General features: G+C 49.2%; 1 protein-coding gene across 3 annotated transcripts; it reads left to right on the top strand.

Moving 5' to 3' along the window:
• The first annotated feature begins 21 nt into the window (after positions 1–21).
• Positions 22–16,564, top strand: CCDC134 (coiled-coil domain containing 134). 3 transcript variants are annotated; one of them, XR_011255352.1, is made up of 8 exons: positions 57–209; positions 1,647–1,765; positions 2,476–2,597; positions 2,803–2,887; positions 4,640–4,821; positions 5,092–5,163; positions 14,083–14,287; positions 15,883–16,564. XR_011255352.1 is itself a non-coding variant. In XM_069581680.1 (7 exons), exons 2-7 carry the CDS (start codon positions 1,663–1,665, stop codon positions 14,206–14,208), a joined length of 690 nt encoding a protein of 229 aa, XP_069437781.1. In that variant the 5' UTR covers positions 22–209; positions 1,647–1,662; the 3' UTR covers positions 14,209–14,686. The 3 variants fall into 3 exon arrangements, 2 of the variants coding, with proteins under 2 accessions (XP_069437781.1, XP_069437783.1); XM_069581680.1 differs by lacking the exon at positions 15,883–16,564 and having other exon boundaries at positions 22–209; positions 14,083–14,686; XM_069581682.1 differs by lacking the exons at positions 2,803–2,887; positions 4,640–4,821; positions 5,092–5,163; positions 15,883–16,564 and having other exon boundaries at positions 58–209; positions 14,083–14,686.
• Positions 16,565–27,316: the final 10,752 nt, after the last annotated feature.

A 27,316-nucleotide genomic window follows, 5' to 3' on the forward strand; every position in this document is an offset into this window, starting at 1 on the left:
CTACTGGGCGGGGCCGGAAGTGAGGTCAAGGAGCGGCCGTCGCGGCCTGCGCTCGTTGGTCAGGAGTGGCACGGTGGGCGGGGCCAGTAATCGGCGGTCCCTGTGCTGCTACCAGCGGGCATACCATGAGAATCCACGGCTCCGCTGGTCGCTAGTAGACCCTCGAGTCGGTTGCTGCCTGACTTCTGGCCCCCGGCCCGCCTAGCCCGGTAGGTAGGGCGAGGGCCGTAGGCAAGCAGACCCCTTTGGAGGGCGGAGGGAGGGACCGAGGGCCCAAAACTGGCTGCAGGGGGTGGGGTGTGAGATTCGCGGACCTCATTGGAAAGACTCTCCTCTAGGAGCTCTAGAGGCACGGATGGCATCCTTGGTCTGCAAGCCCGAGTGGCCCGCTCAGAATCCACTACCAGCTCACCTCTCTGATTTCCCACTTCTTCCCCGCTTCAGTCATTACCGGCCATCTGATATTCTCTGACTCCCAAGTTTCGCCTTAACCAGGGTTTGGTTCACTTAAGTCTGGAGTATGACGGTGGAACGTAGGGCTCTGGGTGAGCTTGAACTATTTCCTCACATTCTCTGGGCTTCAGTTGTCTGATCTGCACGGGATAGAGTTGGTTCTCCGGTTGACCTCTGTGAGAGGTCACTATCAATAACTGAGCATCTCTCCCCTGGGGCAGGTGTCCCGGTAGAACAGTGGCCAGCTGTGAGATAGCCTGTTCATTAAGACTCTTAGTTTAACTGGAAAATCTGTGAGTGATATATAAGTGATTTGGGCAGTCACCGCATTTTTCTGTGCATTTATCTCCACGTTGTAGATGCTTCCTCTGACTGCTGTTTTTAATATCACACTTTGCTGACTCCCTCTTATCCTTCTGTGCTTGTTTTACAACTTTGTTGATTGTCTCTTAACCCTACTAGAGATAGAAGTGCCATTGTGCAGGGAATGTTGTTCCTGCTGTATTCCTGGCTCCAGAACATGAAAGTCACTCAGTAAATAGTTGGGGAATGTTGCCTAGATAGGAACAGGTTTTGCTTGTGGTGCCTGTGGTTCCTAGGAGAGTAACAGCCGTCTTACCCCAGAACTGCCTTGCCTCCCTTCCCACCCCGCACCCCTTCTTCCTTTCTGATGACATAAGTCAGGAAAAGCAGGAAAGCCTACAAGTTTCACGTTTTGACTGCCTGGGCCTCCTGGAAGGCCAGGGAGGGAGAACTGAGGGGGAATGATGTTGACCCTCCTTCCTCAGGCACAGTGCCTCACCCAGGTCTCTGTCTCTGCAACAGGGAGATGACCTCCTTATCCTCATTTTGCAGTGAGGAAGATGAAGCTCAGAGAGGCTGAGCAGTTTGCCTTCTTTAGGTCCTGAAGTCAGGCACAGCCAGGGCTCCAGCGCAGGGTTCCAGACCTGTTCTCTGAGCATCCTTGCTGTGCTGACATTTATCTTTCTTCCTCCCATTATCCCATGTCTTCACCATGTGTCTCTTTGTCCCTGGCCCTGGGCTAGGGACTGGGGCTTCAGGGATTCCGAAAGCTGGCTTTCCGGTATTTGGAGGCTGTGTCACGTCAGGGGAAGTTGCTTTTCAGTTCACTTTCTGTTTTATATAACACTAAGCTCTGGATCTCACCTTCTTTCACTGGGTTGCTCTCTTAGCTCCAGAGTCTTGGATATGGACCTTCTTCAGTTCCTGACCTCCCTGTCTGTCCTGCTATTGTCTGGAACAGGAGTCACAGACACCCTGAGGACCTCCCTGGACCCGAGCCTGGAGATATGTATCCTTTGGGGTTGGAGGTATTTTAGAGGGATCTATAAATGAGGTCTCTATATCCACAGTTGCTTAGGGGTTTCCAGGGTAAAGCAGGACCCGCCTCTGTCAACCAGTAGAAATCGGGGAGAGAAAGTAATGTGCTCTAACCAGATCTTGATCAAGTCAGTTCTCTTCTGAGCCTCAGTTTTCCCATACAGGTTGAGAAGGCGAGGCATATATTTCAGGACCCTGAGGACCCTGAGGATTTCACATGTACCTAGCACTTTCTGTGTGAGACCCTGGGCGGAGACCAAATCCTGGCATTTTGGGCTACCTACTAAAAAACCGGGTCTTGAAAGAGTGGAAACTCATAGAGAAGGGTGGGAGGGCACCCCGGGCAGAGTGTACAGTGTGAGCAGAGGAGCAGAGGTTCTGGGAACAGTGAAGGGTTGTGGGAGATGGTGGAAAGACCACAGGGAGGGGAGGGCGGGGGCAGGAGCCAGGTCCTGACGGTTGTATTCAGGCTGTTGGGTGTGGAATCCTCTGTGAAATAATGATATGTTGCGGCATTCATATGCTTCTCAGACAGCTTATTCATTCGCTGGGAAGTCCTAGCCATGCACATCTATGCCCCTTGCAGAGACTTGCTGGCCAGGAATGGGCCCTCTGGATCAGGACCACTGGATTGTCCAGGCAGGAGAGTTGGTGCCAGCTCCTTAACTTAATGGTGCTCAGACAAGAAGATGTTTGAGGTGAAGCGGAGGGAGCAGCTCTTGGCACTGAAAAACCTAGCACAGCTGAACGATGTCCACCAGCAGTACAAGATCCTGGATGTCATGCTCAAGGGGCTCTTTAAGGTGCACGCAGGCAGGGGGCAGCTCATGGCAGGCCTGGTCTTTGATCTGGACACTGATGGATGAGTAGGAGTTCCCCACGGGGATGGTGTTCAGTGAAGGGGAAGCGAACCCACAGAAGATTTGAAGTAGGGCCTCAGTAAACAGGGCTGGGGCTGGTCTGGGAGGACCTTGGCAAAGCCACTCAGCCCAGGCGGGCTTCCCTCAGGTGCTGGAGGACTCCCGGACAGTGCTCACTGCTGCAGGTGTGCTCCCAGATGGGCCCTTCCCCCAGGACGAGAAACTGAAGGATGGTATGGTCTTCCCCCCCGCAACCTTGATCTTCTCCAGCTGCTCCTTCCCTCTTGTCCTTGTCACTCTTCTTTTTCTCTCTGGGAATGCCCTCTTGCAGCACCTTCATGGAGTCTCTTGGGTGGTTGGGCACTCAGTATAAGATTCTCCGAGTGTTCTGGGCTCGTTGCAGAGCCAGGTTCTGCATCCCTGACACACATACAATATGTAGTGCTGTCCTGTGCTTGGGGGAGGGGAATCAGGGAGGAGCCTGTGCCCACTTCCAGTCCCGCAATCCTTGCCTTCACCACCCTGACCCTTCTGGTAGAGATGGCAAGGATTGTTCCCATTTATAGAAGAAAAAAAACTGAGGTCTATTGAAGTGACTGGTCCATGGGAGCAGTTACCAGCACTCTTTACTGCTGTTCTAAAAGCCTTGACCTCCTTAAATCCTTTTTGAGACAAGGTGGGACCAACATAAATAAAAGAATATTCTATATCCCTTCATCTCCTCTTCCAGGAATTTCTCTCCAGTAGTAATTTCTCCCCATTAACTGGTTACATTCTAACAATAAAGTATGTTAGGTCACGCTGTCTGAGGACAGAAGTAGCCTTTACGTATTGAATGTTGGGCAGATACCATTTCTGATCTCCACTGTAACTGAGGAAGGCACCATCAACTCCAGTTTCCAAGGGAAAGAGGACAGGTGGTTTGCCTGGCTCTTACCTATAAACCTAGCGAATTCCTGAGTTCTTTGTGATTCAGGATTGTTCTGAAGCTCAGAGGTCCCTGCCCCACTTGTCTCAGACCCAGCCTGGCATATCTTTGGAGGAGTCCCCTTATCTCTTTGTGTGGTCTGGCCAGTGCTGGTAAGGACGTGGGCCTTATCTATGGGGGGACACTCAAACAGACCTCCCCGCCGCAACCAGGGCCGGGTGTATAGTTAGTATTCTTCACGCTAGCCTGGGTCAGGGAAACCTGCCACTGTAATGGACACTAAACTCAAACTGATCTGTTGACTAAAAGATATTGGTGGAAAAACTGACCAAAATCAAATAAGGTCTAGGGATTAGTTAATAGTATTGTATTGATGTTAATTTCCTGTCTTAGATGGTTTGTACAATGGTTATATAAGGATGATAATATTAGAGGAAGCCAAGTGAAGGAATTTTGTGGTGTATTATGTAAGTCTAAAATTATTTCAAAATAAGAACTTAAGCATTTAAAATAAAATTGAACATATACTAAAAAGACAACAAGCCCTGATGTGTTCCCTGGCCATCCTAATAGAACTGACCCCTCACAGGCACTAGTTAACACCAGGACCCAGCTCTGGACATTATGGTACCAAGTTGGGGAGGTTAGGAGCAAAGCCTCATGGGATGCAAATGCCTCCATCTGTGCAATTGCACCCCTCTCGGGTCTCCATGGCAAACGAGTGTTCTGAGCTGCAAGGTATGGGGGAAGAAGCATGTCCTTTGGAGTCAGATCTGGGTTTGCAGCCCAGGTTTGCTGCTCACTAGCTGTCAGCTTCAGTTTCCCATGTGTGAAATGGGAATTACAGCCACATGTCTCTCTGAACGTGGTTTTGATGATTTGGTGACATGAATCCCTCAATACTCACTGTACATGTGGTCAGCAGCCTGTGTGCAACAGGCACTGTTCCCTTCTCTGGTTAGTGGGCTTGTCGCTGTCCTCTGGAGGGTGTGTAGGGCTGGCCAGGAGGCTGCAGAGGGCCATCTCTGCCAGCCACTCACCAGAGTCCTCTTGCCAGCTTTCTCCCAAGTGGTGGAGAACACAGCCTTCTTCGGTGACGTGGTGCTGCGCTTCCCAAGGATCGTGCACCACTACTTTGACCACAACTCCAACTGGAACCTCCTCATCCGCTGGGGCATCAGCTTCTGCAACCAGTCGGGCGTCTTTGACCAGGGCCCCCACTCACCCATCCTCGGCCTGGTAAGGACTGGGGCGGAGGAGGTCCAGGAGCCCGCTATGTGGTTGCACCATGAGCCTCCTTCAGTGGGGCTTGAATGTCAACCCTTGATTGCATTTTCTCTGATAAGCCTCCGGGCCACTTTGAGGTGCCATTTCAAGGGCTTCTGTATTGATCTTGGTGCCTGAGGGTCGTCACCTGGCCCACATCCGTCCCAGCCTTGGAGGGAATGGCCTGCGGGTGAGCAAGATGCGGGAGAAGGCAGATGATGACTAGCTTTTCCTCATCCGCAGATGGCCCAGGAGCTGGGGATCAGCGAGAAACACTCTGACTTCCAGAACCCATTTAAAGTAGACCGCACAGAGGTGAGCTGCTGGGGCCTGTGGCCCTGTCTGCACTGTGTCTGCAGGGCCCTGGTAGGCCAGGGCCAGCAGGAGCTGCAGCACCTAGAGTGGAGTGTGAGGGCTTTGGACTTGGAGCCAGAAGTGCCGGGGTCTGGGTCTAACCTACCTCTCACTCACTGGTACCTTTGGGCAAGCTGCTGGCCCTGTCTTAGTCTCAGCTTCCTCTCTGTCCATGCGAGGTGAACCTCAGCTATGGGGGTAGTGAGGGGCTATGAAGACATCCATCCCAGGGCACAGTAGGCACTGTTCACGCCAGGTGAATGGTAGGGAAGCCATGGGAGGTCAGGTGCTGCTTCTCTGCCCTTGAGCCTCTGAGCACCCAGCCAGCTTTCTGTCCCACATTTCTGCACGTGTTCTCATCCTAGAGCTGAAGTGGGCTCTGAGGGCTGGAGGCCGCAGAGGGAGCAGGACAGACAGCAGAGGGGAGGGTGGGGTCAGAGTGGCTGGGCAGGAAGGGCTGGAGGACTGGCCTCTGCAAAAGACAAGCTCTCCCCAAGTGTCGGGGGGTTACCGCTGAAGGTCTAGGATTTTGCTACTGTTTCATGGATGCTGACAGGTTAGAGACATCAGAGTTCATTACAGCGAAAGCAGTTGCTGTCAACCTGGTCATGCGGGTTTGCCTTATTTCCCAAGTCTTGGTTGGTGGAGAGAGGTGAAGCAGAGGGGTCCAGACAGATGCCAGTGGGTTTGTATCAGGTTGAGAAACACCAAGCTTGGGAAATCCACCACCTTTGTAGTGAAACAGAAGCAAACGTGGTCTTTGTTTGTAGGCAGACATTACCTCATCCTTCAAGGTAACTTTTTGTAAGCACGACCTGAGAAATAGCTCAGGTACAGAGGGGTCAGGTGTACCCAACAAGAATGCAGGGACGCTCAGGGCCATAGAGAGGATTCCATACACACTCCCACCACCACCACACACACCAGTCCATCCACCAGCCCTGTGTGTCTTGGCTTAACTATCATTTCTACATGAATGCCTTATTCCACATCATAGTCTGATCATTAGAGACTAGGACCACATTTGTTTAGTTCATCTCAGGCTGCTACCAGTCGGACTGTAACTAGCAAGATGAGGCCACGTGCAGTGTCGATCTTAACCATAAGCTCCAGGGTCCTGAACTCAACCAGCTCTGATAAGTCCTGGGGGATCAGTAGAACTTATATTAGAAAATTAGGATGTCATATGAGACCAATCTATTACCTCTTACCACCCACACAAGAGTTCAGACTGAGCTGCTGATATTCAGTGTCATTGCTAGTGGCTACCAGGGCCAGTCTGTGTGTGTGTTCAGTTGCTCAGTTGTGTCCGGCTCTGTGCGACCCCACAGATGGTAGCATGCCAGGCTCCTCTGAGCATAGGATTTTCCAGGCAGGAATACCGAGTGGGTTGCCATTTCCTTCTCCAGGGGATCTTTCCAACTCAGGGATCGAACCTGCATCTCCTGAGTCTCCTGCACTGCAGGCAGATTCTTTACCACTGAGCCATCGGGGAAGCCTCATACTGGGGCCAGTAGGTAGACCCAAAGCCATCTTCATACGCAGTGGGGAGGCATTCCATGATCCACTGTCTCCCACTTGATTTGGGTCACCATTGCATTGTTTGAGCTAAACAATGGGGGCAGTGTTATCATGGAGTTGTTCAGCTGCCTCAGTTGCCCTGTGTGGTATAACCCAAGGTCGATCAAGGATCAGGACAGGTGGAAGGATCCATACCAAGGTTGGACTGAAACAAGGTTGTACTGGTCTGTGTGTCTGCGCAGGGTTACTTCGGGAGCTGCCTTTGATGGCAGCAGGCAGAACCAAATAGTTCAGCAGTGACCTCGTCTATGTGAATTTTCCTGTCACGTGGTTGAGAATGACACCCTGGACAGTTGGTCTGACTCAACTGCAGCTGCCACTTGGCTTGCACGAACCCTAGGATTGTTTGGCCAGGCAGCAGTGCTGGCTGTAAGGGACAAAGAGAATTAATTGTTCCACATGCCTCCTGGGGGCTAAGGCAGTCCCTCCCTAGAATATTGCTGCAAAATCAACATGTCACATCCCAGGACCTATAATTTCACTTTTCTCCAGTTATTCCGTACTTTCACTTAGACTTTTTGTCTGAAAGGGTTAGAAGTGAGTGGGACAAGAGCATTTTTTGCAAAATTTTCACAGACACCTATTTCCCGTCTTGGCCCACATGGGCCACTACAAGGGGACTTGGCAAGGATTGTGCTTAGCCAAGTGGTCATTATTATTTTTTTGGAGAGGGGGGGCCGTGCTGTGTAGCATGTGAGATCTTTGTTCCCTGACCAGAGATCGATCCCAGGCCTGCTGCAGTAGCAGTATGGACTCTTAACCACTGGATTGCCAGGGAAGTCCCCCAGGTGGTCATTATTCTGATGATCTTGGGCCATACTGTTCCATCCAGGGTCTCTAGGTGGTTGAATCAGAGCTTCAGAGTCCTCTGCTTCATGTCAGTCTGTGGTGGTGGGTGTACCGCCATATCTAGTACAGTGACACGTATAGGTGGCAGTGCCGTCAACCGGGCGGTGTCAGCTCGATCGGCAGTTTGATTCTGATCAGTCTCATCAGGGAATTGGCTGTGGGCATCTAAACGAGTGACCCAGACTGTCCCGTTGTCAACCATGGTTTGTTTCCACAGGTCATGGCCCCCGAGAGGGATGGCCATGTGTGACCTGCCAGTTTTCAGCCTGCTTATCTGCCAGACCAGATGGCTAGGACGCTGACAACAGTCAGTAAGAATACAGCATGCCTGGCCGCTAGAAATACCATCTAGGCAAGAGTCACGGCTTTTAATTCAGGTTGTTGTCTTACTGGACTTTATGACAGTTGGTCTCCCAGCGTCATCCCTGGAGCTGGATGGCTGCTGCCGCCCATAGAAACCCACCCCCAGGTTGGTGATTTGCTGGGAGGACTGAGTCCTGAGTCACTGGTTAATACTCCTGTGTGTCGTTGTCCTCAAGGCTCTGATTTATTACAGTGCAAGGGATCCACAATAAAATCAGCACTAAAAAAGGTAAAAAGGCTCCTGGGGTGAAGTCTAAGAGAACCTGGACACAAGCTTCGATGTGTCTCTCCCAGTGGAGTCACACGGGGCACACTTTATTCCCCCAGCCACAGGTTATGAAAACGTGTGAGAAGCCATCTGTTAGGAGAGCCCGTTAAGGAGGCAGCACCCAGAGTTTTTACCAGGGACCGGTCACGTAGGCACCCTCTGCCTAACACATACCAAAATTCCACACTCCAGAAGGGAAGCACGTGTTTGTGGCATAAACCACACTTTTGTACAGTTTAGGCGCAGGGCGCCACTCTTATCAGTCAGGGTAATGGAAATCCCTCCCAGAATCCTGGTTCCCAGACACCAGCCAAGGGCCGAGTTCCGAGATGCCAACCAAAGGCCGGCCTTCGACGCAGGCCCTCCAAAGGAGAGCAGTCAGGCCAGCTTGATTAAGAGCACCATTAGCGCTTCATTCAGATGAACAAATCAGTGGAGTTCCTGAGTAGAGGAACCTCTGACTCAAGGTCTCAGTTCAACTAGTGGCTTTGCTTCAGGTGACGGAGTGGGCGATACGGTTTTTCACGCCAGCATAGCTGCCTCCCTTTCATGTGAAACCAAGATGACACACCCTGCACGGCAGCTTGCTGCCGCCACAGCCCTGATAAACAGCCTGGACAAGAGCAGCAGGGCTGATTGTTGGTGTACCCAGCAGGGACACACAGGCAGGCTCCAGGCCGTGGCAGGTTGCCTTTCCCAGCGCGGGCTCTCATGGAGATGTTTTCCTGCTGCGATGCTGGCTCTCCTTGCCCTGCAGATCATGAAATGAATGCCTCTCCCACAGGAGGTAGACCTCAGAGAGAACAGGCTCCAGAGAGCTGTGATTCAGTGTCATTGTAATATGCTCTGCTTGGATATAGTCAAACAGGCAGTACGCTTCCCTTCTCATCAGCTGGGGCCAGTCCCAAGATTGTACTCACTTTTTAGTATCCAGTGTAGACCCCTCCGCCAGCAAGGTTCTGAGATGACCTTTTTTTTCTTAAAGGTCATTTGTGCTCTATTACACAGCACTGGCCCCTCACGGAACCTGCATTGTAGGGCTCCTGGGAGGCCAGCCCCTGCCCCCACCCCAAATACCCGAGTCCTGCCTGGCTCCCAGCCCGGTGCAGGGTAGATGGGCTGGGGGACCAGAATTCCTTTCCGTGAAGTCCATGCTGGGCTCAGTTCTGGCCTCCTGGGCCCCAAGGGGCTGGACAGGGTAGGCGAGGTGAGATAGGAGAGCCCCATCAAGTTCTCTGGGGCCCAGGGCCTATCCTGGCAGTTTCTTTGAGGTATCCACTTGGGGAGGCCAGCAATAGCCCAGGTTTACTCAGCTCCCCTCCCCCCATGCACTGCCTCCATACCAGTGGGTGTTCTGGGAGGGCCCCTACTTATGATACTAGAGCCAGCTCGTATCAGGCTTTGGGCTGGCCTCTGTCCCCATCCAGAGGGAGCTGGCCCTCTCCCTACTGTTCAGATGCTTACAGACTGCTGGGGAAGGTAGCAGAGGAGCACAGTCCCAGTCGAGCGTGATCGTTGGACCCAGTGGAAGAGGGAAGCGTCATGAGCCACGGGACCCATGTGAGGAAACCTGTGGAAGCAGGTGGCCAAAGCTCTGGGACAAGTAAGAGTTGCCGGGTGGACCATCTCAGGGAAGACCTTCCAGGGAGAGGGACTGGCTTGCATGAAGGCTCAGAGGCAGAGCGCATGCCTTCATTCAGCGTTTAGTGAGCATCTGCTGAATCCCAGCCACCAGAGAAGCCCTCTGGCTCTGCCCACCTGGGAAAGGCATTCTGGTTGGAGAAGACAGACGGGCAATAAAAAATACATGGTAGATGGAGACGGGGGATGGAGGAAAAGGCAGAGGCACATGGTTAAGGAATTCCAGGGATAAGGTGAGGATATTGTTGCTGTTTCATGTGACTTGGACACAGGAGGTTCTAACTGCAAAGACCTGAAAGCAGCAAGTGAGCCAGCCCTGTCTCTGGGGGAAGAACTTTCCAGACTGGAGGGGCAGCGAGTGCCAAGGCCCTGAGTTGGAAGCGTATTTGGAAGGGCAGGAGCATGGGAAGGGGAGGTCAGAGTCGTAGGCCAGGTCATAAGATCCTTGCAGGTCTTCTCCAGGGCTTTGGTGTTTACTCCGGGACACAGAGGAGCAGGGTGAGGGGCTCTGACTTAGCTCTTTTAGGGGTCAGCCTGGCAGCCGCGTGGCAAATACTGTGAGGACCAAGGTGGAGACAGATCCTGGTGAGGAGACCGCTGTGCTGGTCCGTTTGGAGTTGACAGTCCATTGGAGTTAACAGCTGGTCCATTTGGAGTTAACAGTGGCTTGAACCAGGGGGACAACAGTGGGGCTGTTGGGAATGGTGAGATTTTGGTTCTGTTTTGAAGGTAGAGCCAGTAAAATTTACTAAGGAAGCAAATATGGAGTGAAAGAGAGGCATTAAGGATGACTTGACAATTTTGGAAGAATGGAGTTGCTATTTTCCACGAGATGGGCAAAGTGGTGGGGCGAGGTTGAGGGCTGGATTGGGGATCAGTGCCTTGTTTCTGGACCTAATGGGCATCTGAATGAAGATGTCAAGGAGGTAACTGATTTTGACTTGACTGATGTCAAGGAGGAGGACTAGATTTCAGGGGAGAGCTTATTAAAGCCAGAGCTACAAATGTGAGAGTCATGCCGATGACAGACCATGTCCCATCACTCCAGGGGGCAGGGGTCGGGGCAGGTAGAGTGGTGGTCTGAGGACCAAGGCCTGGGATGTGCCTGCAGTTAGAGTTGGGAGAGTGAGGAGGAGCTCACAGAGCACCCCAAGAGGGATCAGTCAGTGGAGCAGTAGCAGACCCAAGAGGGAATTGGTTCCCTGAGGCCACATGACAGGAAGGAGAGAGTGGACGTGCCATCGGACACCACTGGAGGGTCAGGAAGTGGGGCTGAGAATCGGCTGCCGAACTTAGCGTGGAGACCAGCCCTCAGAGAGCTGGGTAAAAGCTCTTTTGGTCGAGTGGTGGGGATAAAAGACTGAGTTTCAAGAGAAGGAAATGAAAGGAAGTAGACTCGTCCTGTCAAATACAGCTGACTCTTTTGAAAAGTTACTCTTTTTTTTTTGTTTTTAATGTTTCAGGTGTGCAGCGTAGTGATTCAGTATTTTTACAGGTTCTACTCCATTAAAACTTATTACAAGACAGAGGCTGTAATTCCCTGTGCTGTGCAGTATATCCTTGTTACCTGTTGTAAAGAGATGTGTTTTCAAGGGGAGCAGACCCAATGGGAGACTAGCTGGAGGAGGGCGTGGGTTCCTGGGGAAATCTTAGTCGGATGGGAGAGACCACACCACATTTGCATGTTGAGGGGACCCACCCATGGCAGGGGTGGGGAAGAGCCCCCGGTGCAGGGGTAGGAGAGTCTCTGGAGCCTCATCCCTGAGGAGGTGAGGAGGGAGAGAGAGGCGAGCTGTTGCCTGGGGGAGGGTTGGCCTCACCTGGAAGAGCAGCGTGGGCACAGCAGCATGGGCCCATGGGTGTGGCGGCGGGGGCTCACGGAAGCTGTCTCCTTAGTGTCTCCATTTTCTGTGAAACAGGAAGCGAGGTCACGGTCTGCGAGTGAGGAGGGGAGGAGAGATGGAGGCTCGAGGAGAAGGTCTGTCTAGGAGAGCAGGGTAGGGAGTGGACCAGGGCAACATCCTGGGTTGCCAGGCAGCAGGGAGGGCCCGCTGGAGGTCAGCATCCGAATTTAAAGTAGGCATTAGCCAGGCCCAGCTGGGAGGAGAGCCAGAAAAGGACTAGGTGTTGTTTCTCTGCTGACCCAACCTGCTGGGGCTGGAGGGGCCAGGATCTCTTGACTGGTCCTTGCCCAGCCAGAGCCAGAGGATGGGGTCTTCTGTGGCCCGAGGGGTCTCCTGGCTCCTCCTTGCTTCCCAGGAGGATCTGAAGTAACTGGTAGGGATAGGAGGCAGTGTGATCAGGGAAGCACGGGGCAGGGAGCTTGGGAGGCTTGGGGGCTGGTCCCAACTGGGACTAGCTGTGTGACTTGTGCAGATCATTTACCCTCTCTGGGCTGCACTTTGGCTTCATCCCATCTTCCAGACTTGTTCAATCTAACACAGTAGGTGGATTACTCCACAAGGTGGAGCTCCTAGTTTGTTTTTAACATCTGCCTTGACCAACCATCAGATTTACCATATGAACAAGTAAAAGGGGCATATTTCCCAACAGAGTTATCTGAGTTGTGGATATTACTGTATTTCATACTCTAACATGATTCATTCATTCATTTAAAAAATACATACTAAGCGCTGCCTGTCGGCCCATCAGACCACACTGGGGGCTTGTGTCACAGTGAGCGGCACCCCACACTATCCACCTGTCCTTGGGGAGAGTGTGATCCAGTGAGGGCAACAGGCACGAAGCAGGTGTCACAGAAGCAGGTGGTTGCAGGGGAGAAGCACTGAGAAGGAACTGGAGGAGACAGCCCCAGCCGGGAAAGTCAGGGCAGGAGTCACCCTAGGGATGGGAACCGCTGAGCTGCAGCTACTGTGGCAAAGAGAGTGGGGGCCGGGAAGAGCGTTCTGGAACTGGGGCACAGCAGGGAACAGAGGGCTGGAAGTGGGCACAAAGGAACCCAGGAGCCAGAAATGAGGCGGGAAGGGGGGTGGGCAGGGTGGGCCTGCAGATAGAGCTGTGTGGAGAGTCAAGGAAGTGTTTCAGCAGGAGTCCGATTTACATTTTGAAAATATCTGACTGCAGCGAAGAGAATGGCTTCAGAGGGACCAAAGTGGGTGTGGAGAGACCCTGGGATGTGCCGAGGTTTATCAGGAGATGTGTAGGGGGGTGGTGATGGGGTTAGCGATATGATAGGTGAGACAGAAGAGATGGATTCGAGACTTAGGGGTTAAAATGGGCCAGACCTTGGCAATGGACTGTGAGGGGTTTGGACCTGCGGCTGGGGAGTTGGGGGGCGAGTGGGGGCGATGCTTGGTCTCTGCCCTACTTGCTGACTGGAATGTGGGACTCTGCTGTTCACAAGGACACGGACTCTGGAAGGGGACTGGGTTTTGGGGAGATGGAGCCATGCTGAGTTCGGGGCACATGTGCACACGTGTGGAGGTGTCAGACAGGCATTTAGATAGGGAGATGCAAATCTGAGGGGTGACGGACTGTGGAGGTGCGACAGAAGCCCTGGGTTCAGATGAACCGGTCTGGAGAGTCGGGGAGGAAGAGCTGAGGGCCTGGGGGTTGCCCCGGCCAGAGTCCTGTCCTCCTCCCGCCCAGCACGCCCCGTGTTCCTTTCTTCTCACTGGGTACCACCCTGCACCCACTAGGGAAGCTACAAGCCTGGGCATCACTGTCATCTTCTTTCCATCTCTTTCCAAGTCTGGCAGTTTAACCTCTGATACAGCTGCTTCCTATATACTCCCTTGCCTACAGCTTGCAGCTTGTCCGCAAGCAGTAGGACCCCTGTTGTCTTACACTCGCTGACTGCCCCCTCCCACAAAAGGCTCTGGGGGCCCATGCTGGGTCTTGGGCACTCAACCCCTTTTACCCCGAGTGCAGTCTGTCACTTGTTTCTCAAATGTGCTGTGCAGGTTCAGCACCTGTCCCTCTTCCTGGAATGTCCTCTTCCCTCGCCCTGTTGGCTTGGCAAGCGCCTGCTTAATCTTTTGAGACCCACTCAGCAGTTTTCCCTGAGCCCATTTACTAGCTCCATGTCCGTGGGCTTCCCTAAAGGCCAGGGCCTGTGTCTCAGTGACCTTCCTGTACCCACAGCCGACAGCAGCCTAGCTCAGAGCACACTCTTTGCTGCCAACTGACCTAATAGACCTCTCTGCTTTTCCCCTCAGTTCATCTCCAGCACTGACCCTTTCCAGAAGGCCTTGAGGGAAGAGGAGAAACGCCGGAAGAAAGAAGAGAAGAGGAAAGAGATCCGAAAAGGCCCTCGGATCTCAAGATCACAGTCTGAGTTATAGCCCTGGAACGGGCCAGGGCTCACGGGACCAGGAGGTGGCCAGTTGGGAGGAAAAGAAGAGTGCAGACGCGTAGCTGATGGTGAGCGCTGGTGCCTTCAGAGAGGAGGCCAGAGTCTGCTTGGCCCCCTGGGGCTGGCTCCAAGCCCTCACTGAAGGGACTGGGCCACAGAGGGCTGGACTTCCTCCCAGGGACCTCCCCGGAGGGGTGCCAAGGGATCTTCCAGAGGGCACTGTTCTGCAGACCTAACCCTATGGAGATGCTGGGGGAAGCAGGAGGGATCCGGGCTGGACTCCTTCCCCCACCACTGTGGGTTTGGACCGCTGGCCCGCTGGCAGCCGCTCCTCACGAGGAGGCGGCAGAACTAGGCTCTGAGCCATGTGCAGAGGTGTCACGCCTGCTGCTGGCCCCACTGTGTCACTGAGTTGCCGGGCACAGATCCTAGCCCCCTGCAGAGAAAATAAAAGCCAGCAAATGCTCTGGGCTGACCGAGGCTGGTTTGGGCCCCAGGGAGATGTGAGCCTCTCCATGGAGCAGGTGAAGGGGGCCTGGGCAGGGGTGTCAGGGGCCCTCAGCTATAGAGACCACCTTAGAGAATGTTCTGCCTACCCCAGAGGAGCCTCAGGCCCTGGCAGAGCAGCAAAGCAGAGGCTTGGCTTCGGCCTCCTATTCCCTTCTCAGCACCGTCTTTGATGAGGGGTCAGTGTTGGGAAGGGACCAGAAGTATCCTTCCTGGGAGGGTGTTTAGCCCAAGATAGTCTTGGAGCAGCCTGATCTCTGTCTTCAGGTATTGAGGGACAGTCATTGAGCAGGCAGGCCCAGGGAAGAATCAACTTGTCCTCTCTGGCAGTGGAGGGAGCCCCTGGGCCTGTTGGGGGCACTGTTGGGGGACAGGCTGCAGCTTTGCAGGAGGCTGTACTTTGTAGCAGAAGGGCTGCTCCTGGGATGGATGGGCCAGACAGCAAGCTCCCTGTGTCAGGAGGCCTGTAAGCAGAGACCAGGGCCAGGTGGGTGGGGAGCTGCAGAGGTACTCAGGCCCTGAGTAGGCAGCCACCCTTCAGTCATGCCCCTCCCAGGCAGAGAAGGGAGGGGCTCTGGGGGGAATTCTAGCTCTGTCTCTTGACTTTGCCAAGCCAGGGAAGAGACACACAGCTATCCCCAATATCCTACCACTAACGGAGCCCAAGGGAGAACCAGGGTCTTAGCCCATCAGACTTGCTGAGTAACCCTGGCCCACCCCTTCCCTGTGCAGTGGCTTCATTGCTGTAATGAATTTGATAATGCCTGAACCCTCTGCCCAGCTCCAAACTGCTTCTCTGAGGTTGGGGCCTGGTTTCTCAGTGACAAGAGCCCTTCTCTGATGGTTCTGAAGAACCTAAGCTACTCCATTTTGTCAAAAAGAGAACTCCATTTTGTGAGATTCCGGGAAAAAGACTTTGGAAATCACCCGACCTCACCCCACTACCCACGAGCCAATCAGACCTCGGACCAAAATCTCCTGATTTTACATTCAGGAATTTGTGGTTCGCCTAGGTAATAAGAACTAATCAGAAATCAACACACAACCCCTAGGAAGAGGGTGACCAATCAGATGTCCTCCAGCCTGGAAATCCCCTTTTTCACAAACATACCCTATATAAGCAATGTAACCCAAAACTCGGGGCTCCTTCCCATAGCCACTGCGTCGGTAACGACAGGAGCCCCAGCTCGAGCTTGGTAACAAAGACTCTCTTGCTTTTGCATCGGACGTCGGCTCCCTGGTGGTCATTGGAAGATTTCTTGACTTGGGCATAACATTTGGGGGCTCGTCCGGGATCTCCCACCGGCTCCACGGGAGGACGGATCCGGAGGGTCATCTGTAGCCAGTAAGCCTTTTTCTTCTTTTTCCTCATTTCTGATTAGGCCTATTTTCTGAAACTGGTATATGACTCAGGTGGACACGCCAACGGGTTGCCGGTGTGGGTTGCTGGGAGACGTCCCCGACCCCCTCGGAGGGGACCTGTTCTCTGTAGACGATAGCGGGTCGCTCCCGCTGAACGGCCAGAGGCCATGGTTTTACTTTCAGTTTTGCGTCCAAACTCCTGGAGGTTTATTCTTTCTGTCTGTCTGTCTGTGTGGCTGTCCGTTTTGTCTGTGTTAATTTACCAACATTTGATTGATCCAGGGACGATGGGGCGACGCCATTCTAGCCCCATGCCTGTATCCTTGATTACTGATCATTTCAAGGAGGTCAAAATGCACGCTCATGACCTCAGTGTGGAAGTCAAAAAGAATAAATTAATCACTTTTTGCAGTGCCGAATGGCCAACCTTCAATGTAGGATGGCCCTCAGAAGGCACCTTTGATTTGGAAACTGTACACCGAGTCTGAGATGTCATTTTCCGACCGCGGATCAGACACCCTGACCAAGTTCCCTACATCACCGAATGGGAAAATATTGTGTTGCGCCCCCCTCCCCCGCCCCGCCTTGGATAAAACCTTTCTTGCCTCAACAGGGATTTTCCATCAATCAGGTGTTAGTGACCCGAACAGGAAAGAGCCTGAAGAATCCCAAGGAGCCTGAACCAACGGTGCCACTCTACCCTATTCTGCAGAGGGGAACAGAAGAAGAACTCCTCTTCCCTCCCCCTTACCAACCCCTGGAACCACCACCTGCCCCCACCATCCCTCCACCCAGGGCTGAAACACAGGGGGGTGGCCCACACAAAATACTTGCCATTGGTGAGCCATGTCCCCAGAGGGGCTGGCAGACTCAACCATTGCCCTCCCCTTGTGAGTGGCCGCCCCCCCCCCCATGAGGAAGGGAACCAACCTCATCAATATTGGCCCTTCTCTACTAGTGACCTATATAATTGGAGATCCCAAAACGCCAAGTTCTCAGATAACCCTAGAGATTTAACCAATCTCCTAGAGACTGTGCTCTTTACCCACCAGCCCACCTGGGATGACTACCAACAGCTGCTCCAGATTCTCTTTACCACAGAAGAGAGAGAGAGTGCCGGGGTCCAGCTCCGGTGGATCCAGGGTAATTCGAAGGGGAGACGGAATCGGCATCCTAGGAAAAAACTTAATTACAGATATAAAGAGAGATTAGAAAAGAATAGTGTAGTAGGAAGATTAGTGGAGAAAAAGAGGCTGAATAACTTCGTTTATGTGGAATACCAATAAAACTCCAAGACAAGGAATTTGCACCACCTACATAGGCCACAGGCGTCTTTCCGTTCTCCCGAAGGAGAGGAGACACTGAGGCCTCCCTGGTCAGATCTTAGAAGCCCAGGCAAAATTAGCAGGCTTGGTGAGTACCCACGCTCCAGATGGGAATTCAGCCAGAAGGGGAAAGAAAGAATGACATGGGGGAATCAGTCTTTCCAGAAACTGATCCGTTTTCTTTATTTTCAGGTTTGCTTATATACTTTTTGTTATACATAGGGATGAATACAGAGTCATGTGGAGTCAGCAGACCTGACCCTTGTCAAAATCAGGTGCTTCATATAAAATTATACAAAGGTCTTAGGGGTTTTACATCATCTTCTGGCCATGAGGCCTGCTGACATTTTATGGCCCTTTCTAATAACGGTCAGTCAACCAGAAAACTTATTTTTTCCAGGGGTGATTTTTTTCTTAAACCAGGCGCCACCCTCCAAATAAAGTTGCATTTCTATAGGGTGAGGGTGTAGTGGGTTACAATTAAGAAAGAAATTTTCTCAGCCTAAGGTTTAACATGATTAATCTTACAGGTTAATACTTATTTCTCCTATATGCTAGTTATATTCATTATAAGGGCAGGGAATATGGAGATTTAGCAGCAAATATTGGCTCAACAAATGAAAAACCCTCACCAATATAATTTCTAACCAACCCACTAATACTATACTAATAATTTTCTAACTTCTCAAAAGAGTCTGTGTTTAGAAAGTTTTAAAGCATCTCATGCTCTCACGGTTGGGTGGCTGTAAACAATCACATGTGGCTGGACGAACCTGCTCAGGCAGGCTAGAGAAACTTCAGAGGAGTTTGTAAGTTGAAATACTCTTGTCATGCCCAGGAATTTTTATTAACTGGAGCTGCAAGTTAGCTCCTTCTCTGAGAGAGCTGGCGGGGGGTAGGGGGTGGGGGGTGGGGGGGGATGGTTAGCCTCCCGTAAAGTCAGAGGTATAGGTGAGAGCATAAAACAGTAAAGTAGGCACTCTGGTTTTGGAGGTAGATGCTCGGGAACAGGGAGTCTCCTGAGGCTCAATCTCACCTTTGCATAATGCCGAGCCTCCTTCCTCATGACCTTTGCCAAGGGTGGAGTTCCTCACGCTGGCTCCCCGGCATCTCCCCCCTTTTTATTATTTCATAAAACAGCCCTGTGCAGCTCAGTCGAGAGCTGAATGCCGAAGAATTCTGACAATACAAGGAAGAATGATTATAAGAAGTAAAATTATAGCACCAACAGCAGCATAACTGAAGACATTAGACAGAATGTTTCTTCCAGAAATAAAGATAGAGAAGGTGTGGAAAAAGTCAATAGCTGCTCCTGCGGCAGTAAAATCCAGTCGAGAGTGTTCCAAGGTCTGTATCTGATTATGAAGTTTTCCTAAGTCCAGGCCAATATCAGAGCTGTTCCAAACACCTGAAATATGATTTTTAGTTTTTCCCCCACTCATAATCTGTCTTGTTTACTTTCAAAGATGTCATGCATATCCACCAGTAATCAGCGTGGTATGAGAGAGCCATTTTTACTTTTAGAGCTTGTAGTTCAGTCCCAATATGCATTATTGCTTCTTCCAAGGCATCCACCCTCATCTCTAAATTTCTATCTATAGCTTCCTATATTGCCAGAGTTAAAGAAACATTTTTAGACAGTGTCAACATATTGGGCAGTATGCATTTGTTGAGTCAATGATATTGCTGCCACAGTAACAGAAGTGATTGTGGCTATTAAAGCTGATATTCCTAGAATAAGTAAGCCCACAAATTGTCGTGCTCACGTCAAATCCTGCAATTGCTGTAACACAGCAAGATCATTAATTATCATACCAATGAGTAGTTACAGGTATAAGATATGGTGGACTTTTTAACACCACAGAAGAACAAACATTATATTGAGGAGTTAGACAAGATGAGGGCATACATTGTTCACAAGTCACTACATTGGGTCCACCTGTGAAATTCATATGAACATTAAGTTTTCTGGAATCATTAACAAAAAGAAAGACATAAGGAGAAGGCAAGCAGGCTCTGGCAGAATAAGTAGTGTCATTATATGGGCTTGTGAAAGTAATAGGGGTAGTAGCAGCGAGAGCTCTCCATATTTCTGGCTGCCAAAAAGTTCTATTTTTAGTTGTATAGGACAACATAGGGGGAACAAACTACCGTGCCACCTAGTGGATCTTAATTGCCAAGGAATTATATCGGTATGCCAGTTGTCAATACCCAAAACATATGCTTTCTCGGCCTCAGAGCTTACAGATGGGTTTGGGTTGCTCCAATCTTGAATTGAGTAATTCCCTCCTCTTGGAATTCTGTAGTCAATTCTTAAATCATAAGTACAAGCTTGCCAAATCGGAAACCCAGAATGATAATTTATATCATTCCAGACAGCAGTTAAAGGAGTAATTTCTCTACTATTTGGATAACCTGGGGGTGCCCCAACAAACAGAGACTCATGAGGGTCAAGGATCCCGGGCAAGCAAGCCCGCAGTATGCAAACTGAATGAGGCTTTTTAAAATTAGGTTTTTGGGTTGGAGACTCAGTCAGAATTACCTTTTCAGAAGCTCCAACACAGCCTTCCTTAGTGGGAGTGATAAAATGTCCTGTTTTGCTGGTAGGGAAATTAAAGCAAACAGGGAGTTCATCAGTCAATCCCCTAAAGGTATAATTAAAATTAATGGGATATTTGTCCTTAGTGTAAGAAGTATAAAATCCTCCCAAAAGTTGGGGTTGGTTTGTGTTAACCCGTATGGGATCATTATTCCAAGTAACAACTTGAAAAGTTGGAGGATCTGGGAGATATGCCCAATATTTTGTTGGAATGGGGGAGGCGCTTACCTGGCAGGAAAGCAAAGCAAGCATGGCAATAAACATTTTCTCAGGAGAAGCTGGAGATCCCTGTAAAGAAGCTATTCTCCATGCCTGGTGGCAGAGTGCTTTCACTTGTCCCCAAGTTGGTAAGGGGGCATGTTGAGTTGCCTGGGTCACGCGAGCTGGCATCTTTCTGTGGGGCAGGGAAGCAAGGGGAGTAATGTTCTGTATGTGTGAAGCTGAGACATCTGCTTGGTGGACGGATCCGTTCCTTGCCCATCAGGGATCTCCGAAGTCAGTTGTCCCAATGTCAGTGGCGTTTCCCGTGCTGGCAGAGGGAGCAGAGGCAGAGGAGGTCTCTTTCTTTTTCGGGGTCGTGGCAGCTGGGGAATCCGGTATCCGAGGGGCTGAGACCTGGCGAATCAATCGGTTTGGAACCCAAATTGGAGAATCTGCGTCCTGTGGAAAAATACAAGCATACCTTCGACCGCTGGTTAACAATGGGTCGGGACCTTTCCATTGTGTGGAGAGGAGGTCCTTCCATTTTACTAATGGCTTTGCACTTAATTGCTCCGGGCAACAATGGCGAAGCATTGCAGTAGTTCTGGCTGAATCAGCATTTAAAATATTTATTAAGAAAAGGGCATGTTGCAAGATTTGATGGGGAGAACTATACTTAAACTCCCCTTTTTTAAGTTTTTGAATTAACAAACGATGTGAGGGCAAATGATGTAAAATTTGACGACAATAATTTCCTATGGCAATCTGCCAATCTTCATCAAACATTAGAAGAGCATCAAGTTGTTCCTTATAAGGGATTGCAATCTCCGGTGGCTCTTTCCCAAACAATTCCATGCTCCGTTTCCTCCCTTTTAATATCGACGTTGCTATTAAGCCTGGATAAGAAGCTACCACTTGTTTAGCTTGGACAGGAAGATGGAGCTATCAGAGCTACCACTGACAGAGCGTGGTCCACTGGAGAAGGGAATGGCAAGCCACTTCAGTATTCTTGCCTTGAGAACCCCATGAACAGTATGAAAAGGCAAAATGATAGGATACCAAAAGAGGAACTCCCCAGGTCATTAGGTGCCCAATCTACTGGAGATCAGTGGAGAAATAACTCCAGAAAGAATGAAGGGATGGAGCCAAATAAAAAACAATACCCAGTTGTGAATGTGACTGGTGATAGAAGCAAGATCCGATGCTGTAAAGAGCAATATTGCATAGGAACCTGGAATGTCAGGTCCATGAATCAAGGCAAATTGGAAGTGGTCAAACAAGAGATGGGAAGGGTGAACGTTGACATTCTAGGAATCAGCGAACTAAAATGGACTGGAATGGGTGAATTTAACTCAGATAACCATTATATCTACTACTGCGGGCAGGAATCCCTCAGAAGAAATGGAGTAGCCATCATGGTCAGCAAAAGAGTCTGAAATGCAGTACTTAGATGCAATCTCAAAAACAGAATGATCTCTGTTCATCTCCAAGGCAAACCATTCACTATCACAGTTATCCAAGTCTATGCCCCAACGAGTAATGCTGAAGAAGCTGAAGTTGAACGGTTTTATGAAGACCTACAAGACCTTTTAGAACTAACACCCAAAAAAGATGTCCTTTTCATTATAGGGGACTGGAATGCAAAAGTAGGAAGTCAAGAAACACCTGGAGTAACAGGCAAATTTGGCCTTGGGATGCAGAATGAAGCAGGGCAAAGACTAATAGAGTTTTGCCAAGAAAATGCACTGGTCATAGCAAACACCCTCTTCCAACAACACAACAGAAGACTCTACACATGGACATCACCAGATGGGCAACACTGAAATCAGATTGATTATATTCTTTGCAGCCAAAGATGGAGAAGCTCTATACAGTCAACAAAAACAAGACCAGGAGCTGACTGTGGCTCAGATCATGAACTCCTTATTGCCAAATTCAGACTTAAATTGAAGAAAGTAGGGAAAACCGCTAGACCATTCAGGTATGACCTAAATCAAATCCCTTATGATTATACAGTGGAAGTGAGAAATAGATTTAAGGGCCTAGATCTGATAGATAGAGTGCCTGATGAACTATGGAATGAGGTTCATGACATTGTACAGGAGACAGGGATCAAGACTATCCCCACGGAAAAGAAATGCAAAAAAGCAAAATGGCTGTCTGGGGAGGCCTTACAAATAGCTGTGAAAAGAAGAGAAGTGAAAAGCAAAGGAGAAAAGGAAAGATATAAGCATCTGAATGCAGAATTCCAAAGAATAGCAAGAAGAGATAAGAAAGCCTTCTTCAGCGATCAATGCAAAGAAATAGAGGAAAACAACAGAATGGGAAAGACTAGAGATCTCTTCAAGAAAATTAGAGATACCAAGGGAATATTTCATGCAAAGATGGGCTCGATAAAGGACAGAAATGGTATGGACCTAACAGAAGCAGAAGATATTAAGAAGAGGTGGCAAGAATACACGGAAGAACTGTACAAAAAAGATCATCACGACCCAGATAATCATGATGATGTGATCACTCATCTAGAGCCAGACATCTTGGAATGTGAGGTCAAGTGGGCCTTAGAAAGCATCACTACAAACAAAGCTAGTGGAGGTGATGGAATTCCAGTTGAGCTGTTTCAAATCCTGAAAGATGATACTGTGAAAGTGCTGCACTCAATATGCCAGCAAATTTGGAAAACTCAGCAGTGGCCACAGGACTGGAAAAGGTCAGTGTTCATTCCAATCCCAAAGAAAGGCAATGCCAAAGAATGCTCAAACTACCACACAATTGCACTCATCTCACATGCTAGTAAAGTAATGCTCAAAATTCTCCAAGCCAGGCTTCAGCAATACGTGAACCGTGAACTTCCTGATGTTCAATCTGGTTTTAGAAAAGGCAGAGGAACCAGAGATCAAAGTGCCAACATCCGCTGGATCATGGAATATGCAGGAGAATTTCAGAAAAACTTCTATTTCTGCTTTATTGACTATGCCAAAGCCTTTGACTGTGTGGATCACAATAAGCTGTGGAAAATTCTGAAAGAGATGGGAATACCAGACCACTTAACCTGCCTCTTGAGAAATCTGTATGCAGGTCAGGAAGCAACAGTTAGAACTGGACATGGAGCAACAGACTGGTTCCAAATAGGAAAAGGAGTACATCAAGGCTGTATATTGTCACCCTGCTTATTTAACTTCTATGCAGAGTACATCATGAGAAACGCTGGACTGGAAGAAACACAAGCTGGAATCAAGATTGCCGGGGAAAATATCAATAACCTCAGATATGCAGATGACACCACCGTTATGGCAGAAAGTGAAGAGGAGCTAAAAAGCCTCTTGATGAAAGTGAAAGAGGGGAGCGAAAAAGTTGGCTTAAAGCTCAACATTCAGAAAATGAAGATCATGGCATCACTTCATGGGTAATAGATGGGGAAACAGTAGAAACAGTGTCATACTTTATTTTTTTTTTGTGCTCCAAAATCATTGCAGATGGTGATTGCAGCCACGAAATTAAAAGATGCTTACTCCTTGGAAGAAAAGTTATGACCAACCTAGATAGTATGTTCAAAAGCAAAGACAATACTTTGCCAACTAAGGTCCGTCTAGTCAAGGCTATGGTTTTTCCTGTGGTCATGTATGGATGTGAGAGTTGGACTGTGAAGAAGGCTGAGCACCGAAGAATTGATGCTTTTGAACTGGGGTGTTGGAGAAGACTCTTGAGGGTCCCTTGGACTGCAAGGAGATCCAACCAGTCCATTCTGAAGGAGATCAGCCCTGGGATTTCTTTGGAAGGAATGATGCTAAAGCTGAAACTCCAGTACTTTGGACACCTCATGTGAAGAGTTGACTCATTGGAAAAGACTCTGATGCTGGGAGGGATTGGGGGCTGGAGGAGGAGGGGACGACCGAGGATGAGATGGCTGGATGGCATCACGGACTCGATGGACATGAGTCTGAGTGAACTCCAAGAGATGGTGATGGACAGGGAGGCCTGGTGTGCTGCGATTCATGGGGTCACAAAGAGTCGGACGCGACTGAGCGACTGAACTGAACTGATACTTAAACTCCCCTTTTTTTGGTTTTTGAATTAACAAACCATGTGAGGGTAAATGATGTAAAAGTTGACAATAATTTCCTATAGCAATCTGCCAATCTTCATCAAACATTAGAAGAGCATCAAGTTGTTCCTTATTATATGGGATTGCAATCTCCGGTGGCTCTCTCCCAAACAATTCCATGCCCCGTATCCTCCCTTTTAATATTGACGTTGCTATTGAGCCTGGATAAGAAGCTACCACTTTTTTAGCTTGGGTGGGAAGATGGAGCTATCAGATAAAGCTGCTTCTACTTTGTCTGGGGCTTCCTGAGCCTCAGCAGTTAATTGTCTTTTAGAAGTTGGTTCGGGATCCCCGTGCAAAACGTTAAAAAGAGGCTTTAATTCAGCAGTGGTTAATTTTAAATAGGGCCTAATCCAATTAATATCACCTAAAAGTTTTTGGTAATCATTTAAAGTGACAAGATGGTCTTAATTGTAGCGGGGCATGAGTCATAGTTTCTGAATTGATGACTCTTCCTTCGTAGATTATGGCCGGGTTAGTTTGAATTTTCTCTGGGGCAAGTTTTAAGCCTGTAGATGACAATGTCTGGGTCAAATCTTGGAGTACAGTTTGCAAATGATCTCTGTCAGGATGAGCTATTAAAATATCATCCATGTAATGGATCATATATATTCGTTCGTATTTAGCTCTAATATCTTCCAAAGCGGCATTGACAAATTTTTGACATAAGGTAGGGCTATTTTTCATTCCCTGAGGTAATACTTTCCACTGAAACCTTAAATAAGGCTGTTTAAGATTTTTTAATGGCAGACTAAAGGCAAATCGTTTTTTATCTTCAGCATTTAAAGGAATGGTGGAAAAGCAGTCTTGTAAATCAATTACAATTATATTGTATCTCTCTGGAATGGCTACTGGGGAAGGGAGCCCAGGTTGTAAAGCTCGCATGTCCTTTATGGTGGCATTGATTGCTCTTAAATCTTGTAAAAGTCTCCATTTACCAGATTTGTTCTTAATGACAAAAATAGGAGTGTTCCAGGGGCTATTGGAGGGCTCAATATGTCCCAATTCTAGTTGTTCAGTAATTAACATTTTAGCTGCCAGTAATTTTTCTTTAGCAGAGGGCATTGTTCTACCCACACTGGATCCTGAGATTTCCATGTAATGGGGTTGGCAGCAAAAACAATAGCCTTCATTATAAATTTGGATACCCCAATCCAGTACGTAGCTGTCGAGGAGTTGGGCAAATTGGCTCAATTATTTTTGTTTGTTTTTTACCCAATCCTTTTGATGGATCATAGCCCATCTGCAGCATTTGAGAGGTCACTTTATCATCAGGGCTAAACAGTAACACTCCCATTTGAGACAGCACGTCCCTCCCCCACAGGGTAAAGGGGAGTGAAGGAATTACATACGGTTGAGAAGTTCCACAGGTATCCTCAAACCGCCAATCTAAAATTTTTGCACTCTTAGCTACTGGGGGGCCTTGAGGTCAAATGAAACAAAATTTGGCCCCTGAAATCTATCAGGGCAACTTGTCGTCACTATTTTGTAAAAGACTTGCAGTTGATCCTTATTGAATGGAATTACTATATTTGCTACTTCTTTTCCAAAAAGTTCCACACTTTTAAAATATATATATAATTAATTGTGCCACCAAGCTGGGATAAGAGAAAACTATTTTTCTTGGGGTCACTAGTAGATGGAACCAATGGGCCTTTTTGTCACAAGCATCTTGTAGGTGTATGCTTTGTGGCAAGAATAATTTAACCTCATCTTTTGGTAATATTAATCCTAATTAACTGATCATTTAAAGCCTGTCCACAAGAGCTGACTCTGTCTCACTAGTCAACTTTCTCTTAGAACTGGGATTAGGATTGCTTTTTAAGCAATCAAACAAAGGCTTTAAATCTGCAGTAGTCAGTTTTAAATGTGGGCATATCCAATTAATATCCCCTAATAATTTCTGGAAATCATTTAAAGTTAGTAAACAATCTCTCCATAGCTTTAAAGGGGCAATATCAGTTTTCAAAACTTTTGGCAGACCTAAATATGAGACGCAAGTAAAGAGGTGTTGCACAATATCTTTATAAGCTTTTCCAGTTATCCTTCCATAATCTAAATCTGGTCTATGGCTTTTTAGATGACAATTAACCATCCAATCTTTGCTTGAATACTTCTAGCAACAGGGAACTCACTACTCTCCAAGGTTTTAAACTCTCCCTCACCTTTTCCTCTGCAGCATTCTCACTCCGCATACCACTTTTTCTAATCCTACCAACTCATTTTCAGTAGTTGTTGGCCAGGAGCACAGGGCCCCACTGAGAGCCCAGCCGCCTTCCTGGAAAGGCTGATGGAAGTTTTTAGACAATACACCCCCATGGATGCAGAAGTAGAAGGCACCCAGGCCACCTTGATAATGCGCTTTGTCAATCAGGTGGCTCCTGATATTAGAAAGAAGCTACAAAAATTAGACCGCCTGAGTGAAAAGAGTAGCCAAGATTTAATAACAGTAGCAGAAAGAGTCTACAACACCCACGAGACCCCCGAGGAAAAACAAGCCAAAGCAGCAGACCGCCAGACCCGAAACATGATACGCATGCTGCTGGCCGCTACAGTTCCTGACTCATGAGAAAGGGAGCGCCAATTGCGCTGCGTAGCTACTGAAGGTCGCGACCAGCATTGGGAAAAAACCAATGTGCCTATTGTAAAGAAGAGGGACATTGGGCCAAAGAATGTCCCAAGAAAAAAAGGGGGCCACGAAAGGCCCCCATCCTGGCCATCGAACTGAGCGACTAGGGAGGACGGGGCTCGGCGCCCCTCTCTGAACCCAGGGTGACCCTAAAAGTGGAGGGGACCCCAACTGACTTCCTTGTCAACACAGGGGCTCAATATTCAGTTTTGCTACAGCCCCAGGGAAAACTGGCCGACAAGACCTCTTGGGTGCAGGGGGCTACCGGGATGAAACAATACCAATGGACTACCCGAAGATCAGTGGACTTGGGTGCGGGCCGGGTATCCCACTCTTTCATGGTCATTCCGGAATGCCCCTTCCCGCTGT

The sequence above is a fragment of the Ovis canadensis genome, chromosome 3 (genome assembly GCF_042477335.2).
Source record: "Ovis canadensis isolate MfBH-ARS-UI-01 breed Bighorn chromosome 3, ARS-UI_OviCan_v2, whole genome shotgun sequence".
NCBI lineage: Eukaryota > Metazoa > Chordata > Mammalia > Artiodactyla > Bovidae > Ovis > Ovis canadensis.

What these genes read in the sequence shown, in the direction of transcription:
- CCDC134 (XM_069581680.1), top strand. Translation starts at nt 1,663, where the DNA reads ATGGACCTTCTTCAGTTCCTGACCTCCCTGTCTGTCCTGCTATTGTCT. An exon ending in GGACCCGAGCCTGGAGATAT is followed by an intron (nt 1,766 to 2,475) that starts GTATCCTTTGGG and finishes AATGGTGCTCAG; the next exon opens with ACAAGAAGATGTTTGAGGTG. An exon ending in ACTCACCCATCCTCGGCCTG is followed by an intron (nt 4,822 to 5,091) that starts GTAAGGACTGGG and finishes CCTCATCCGCAG; the next exon opens with ATGGCCCAGGAGCTGGGGAT.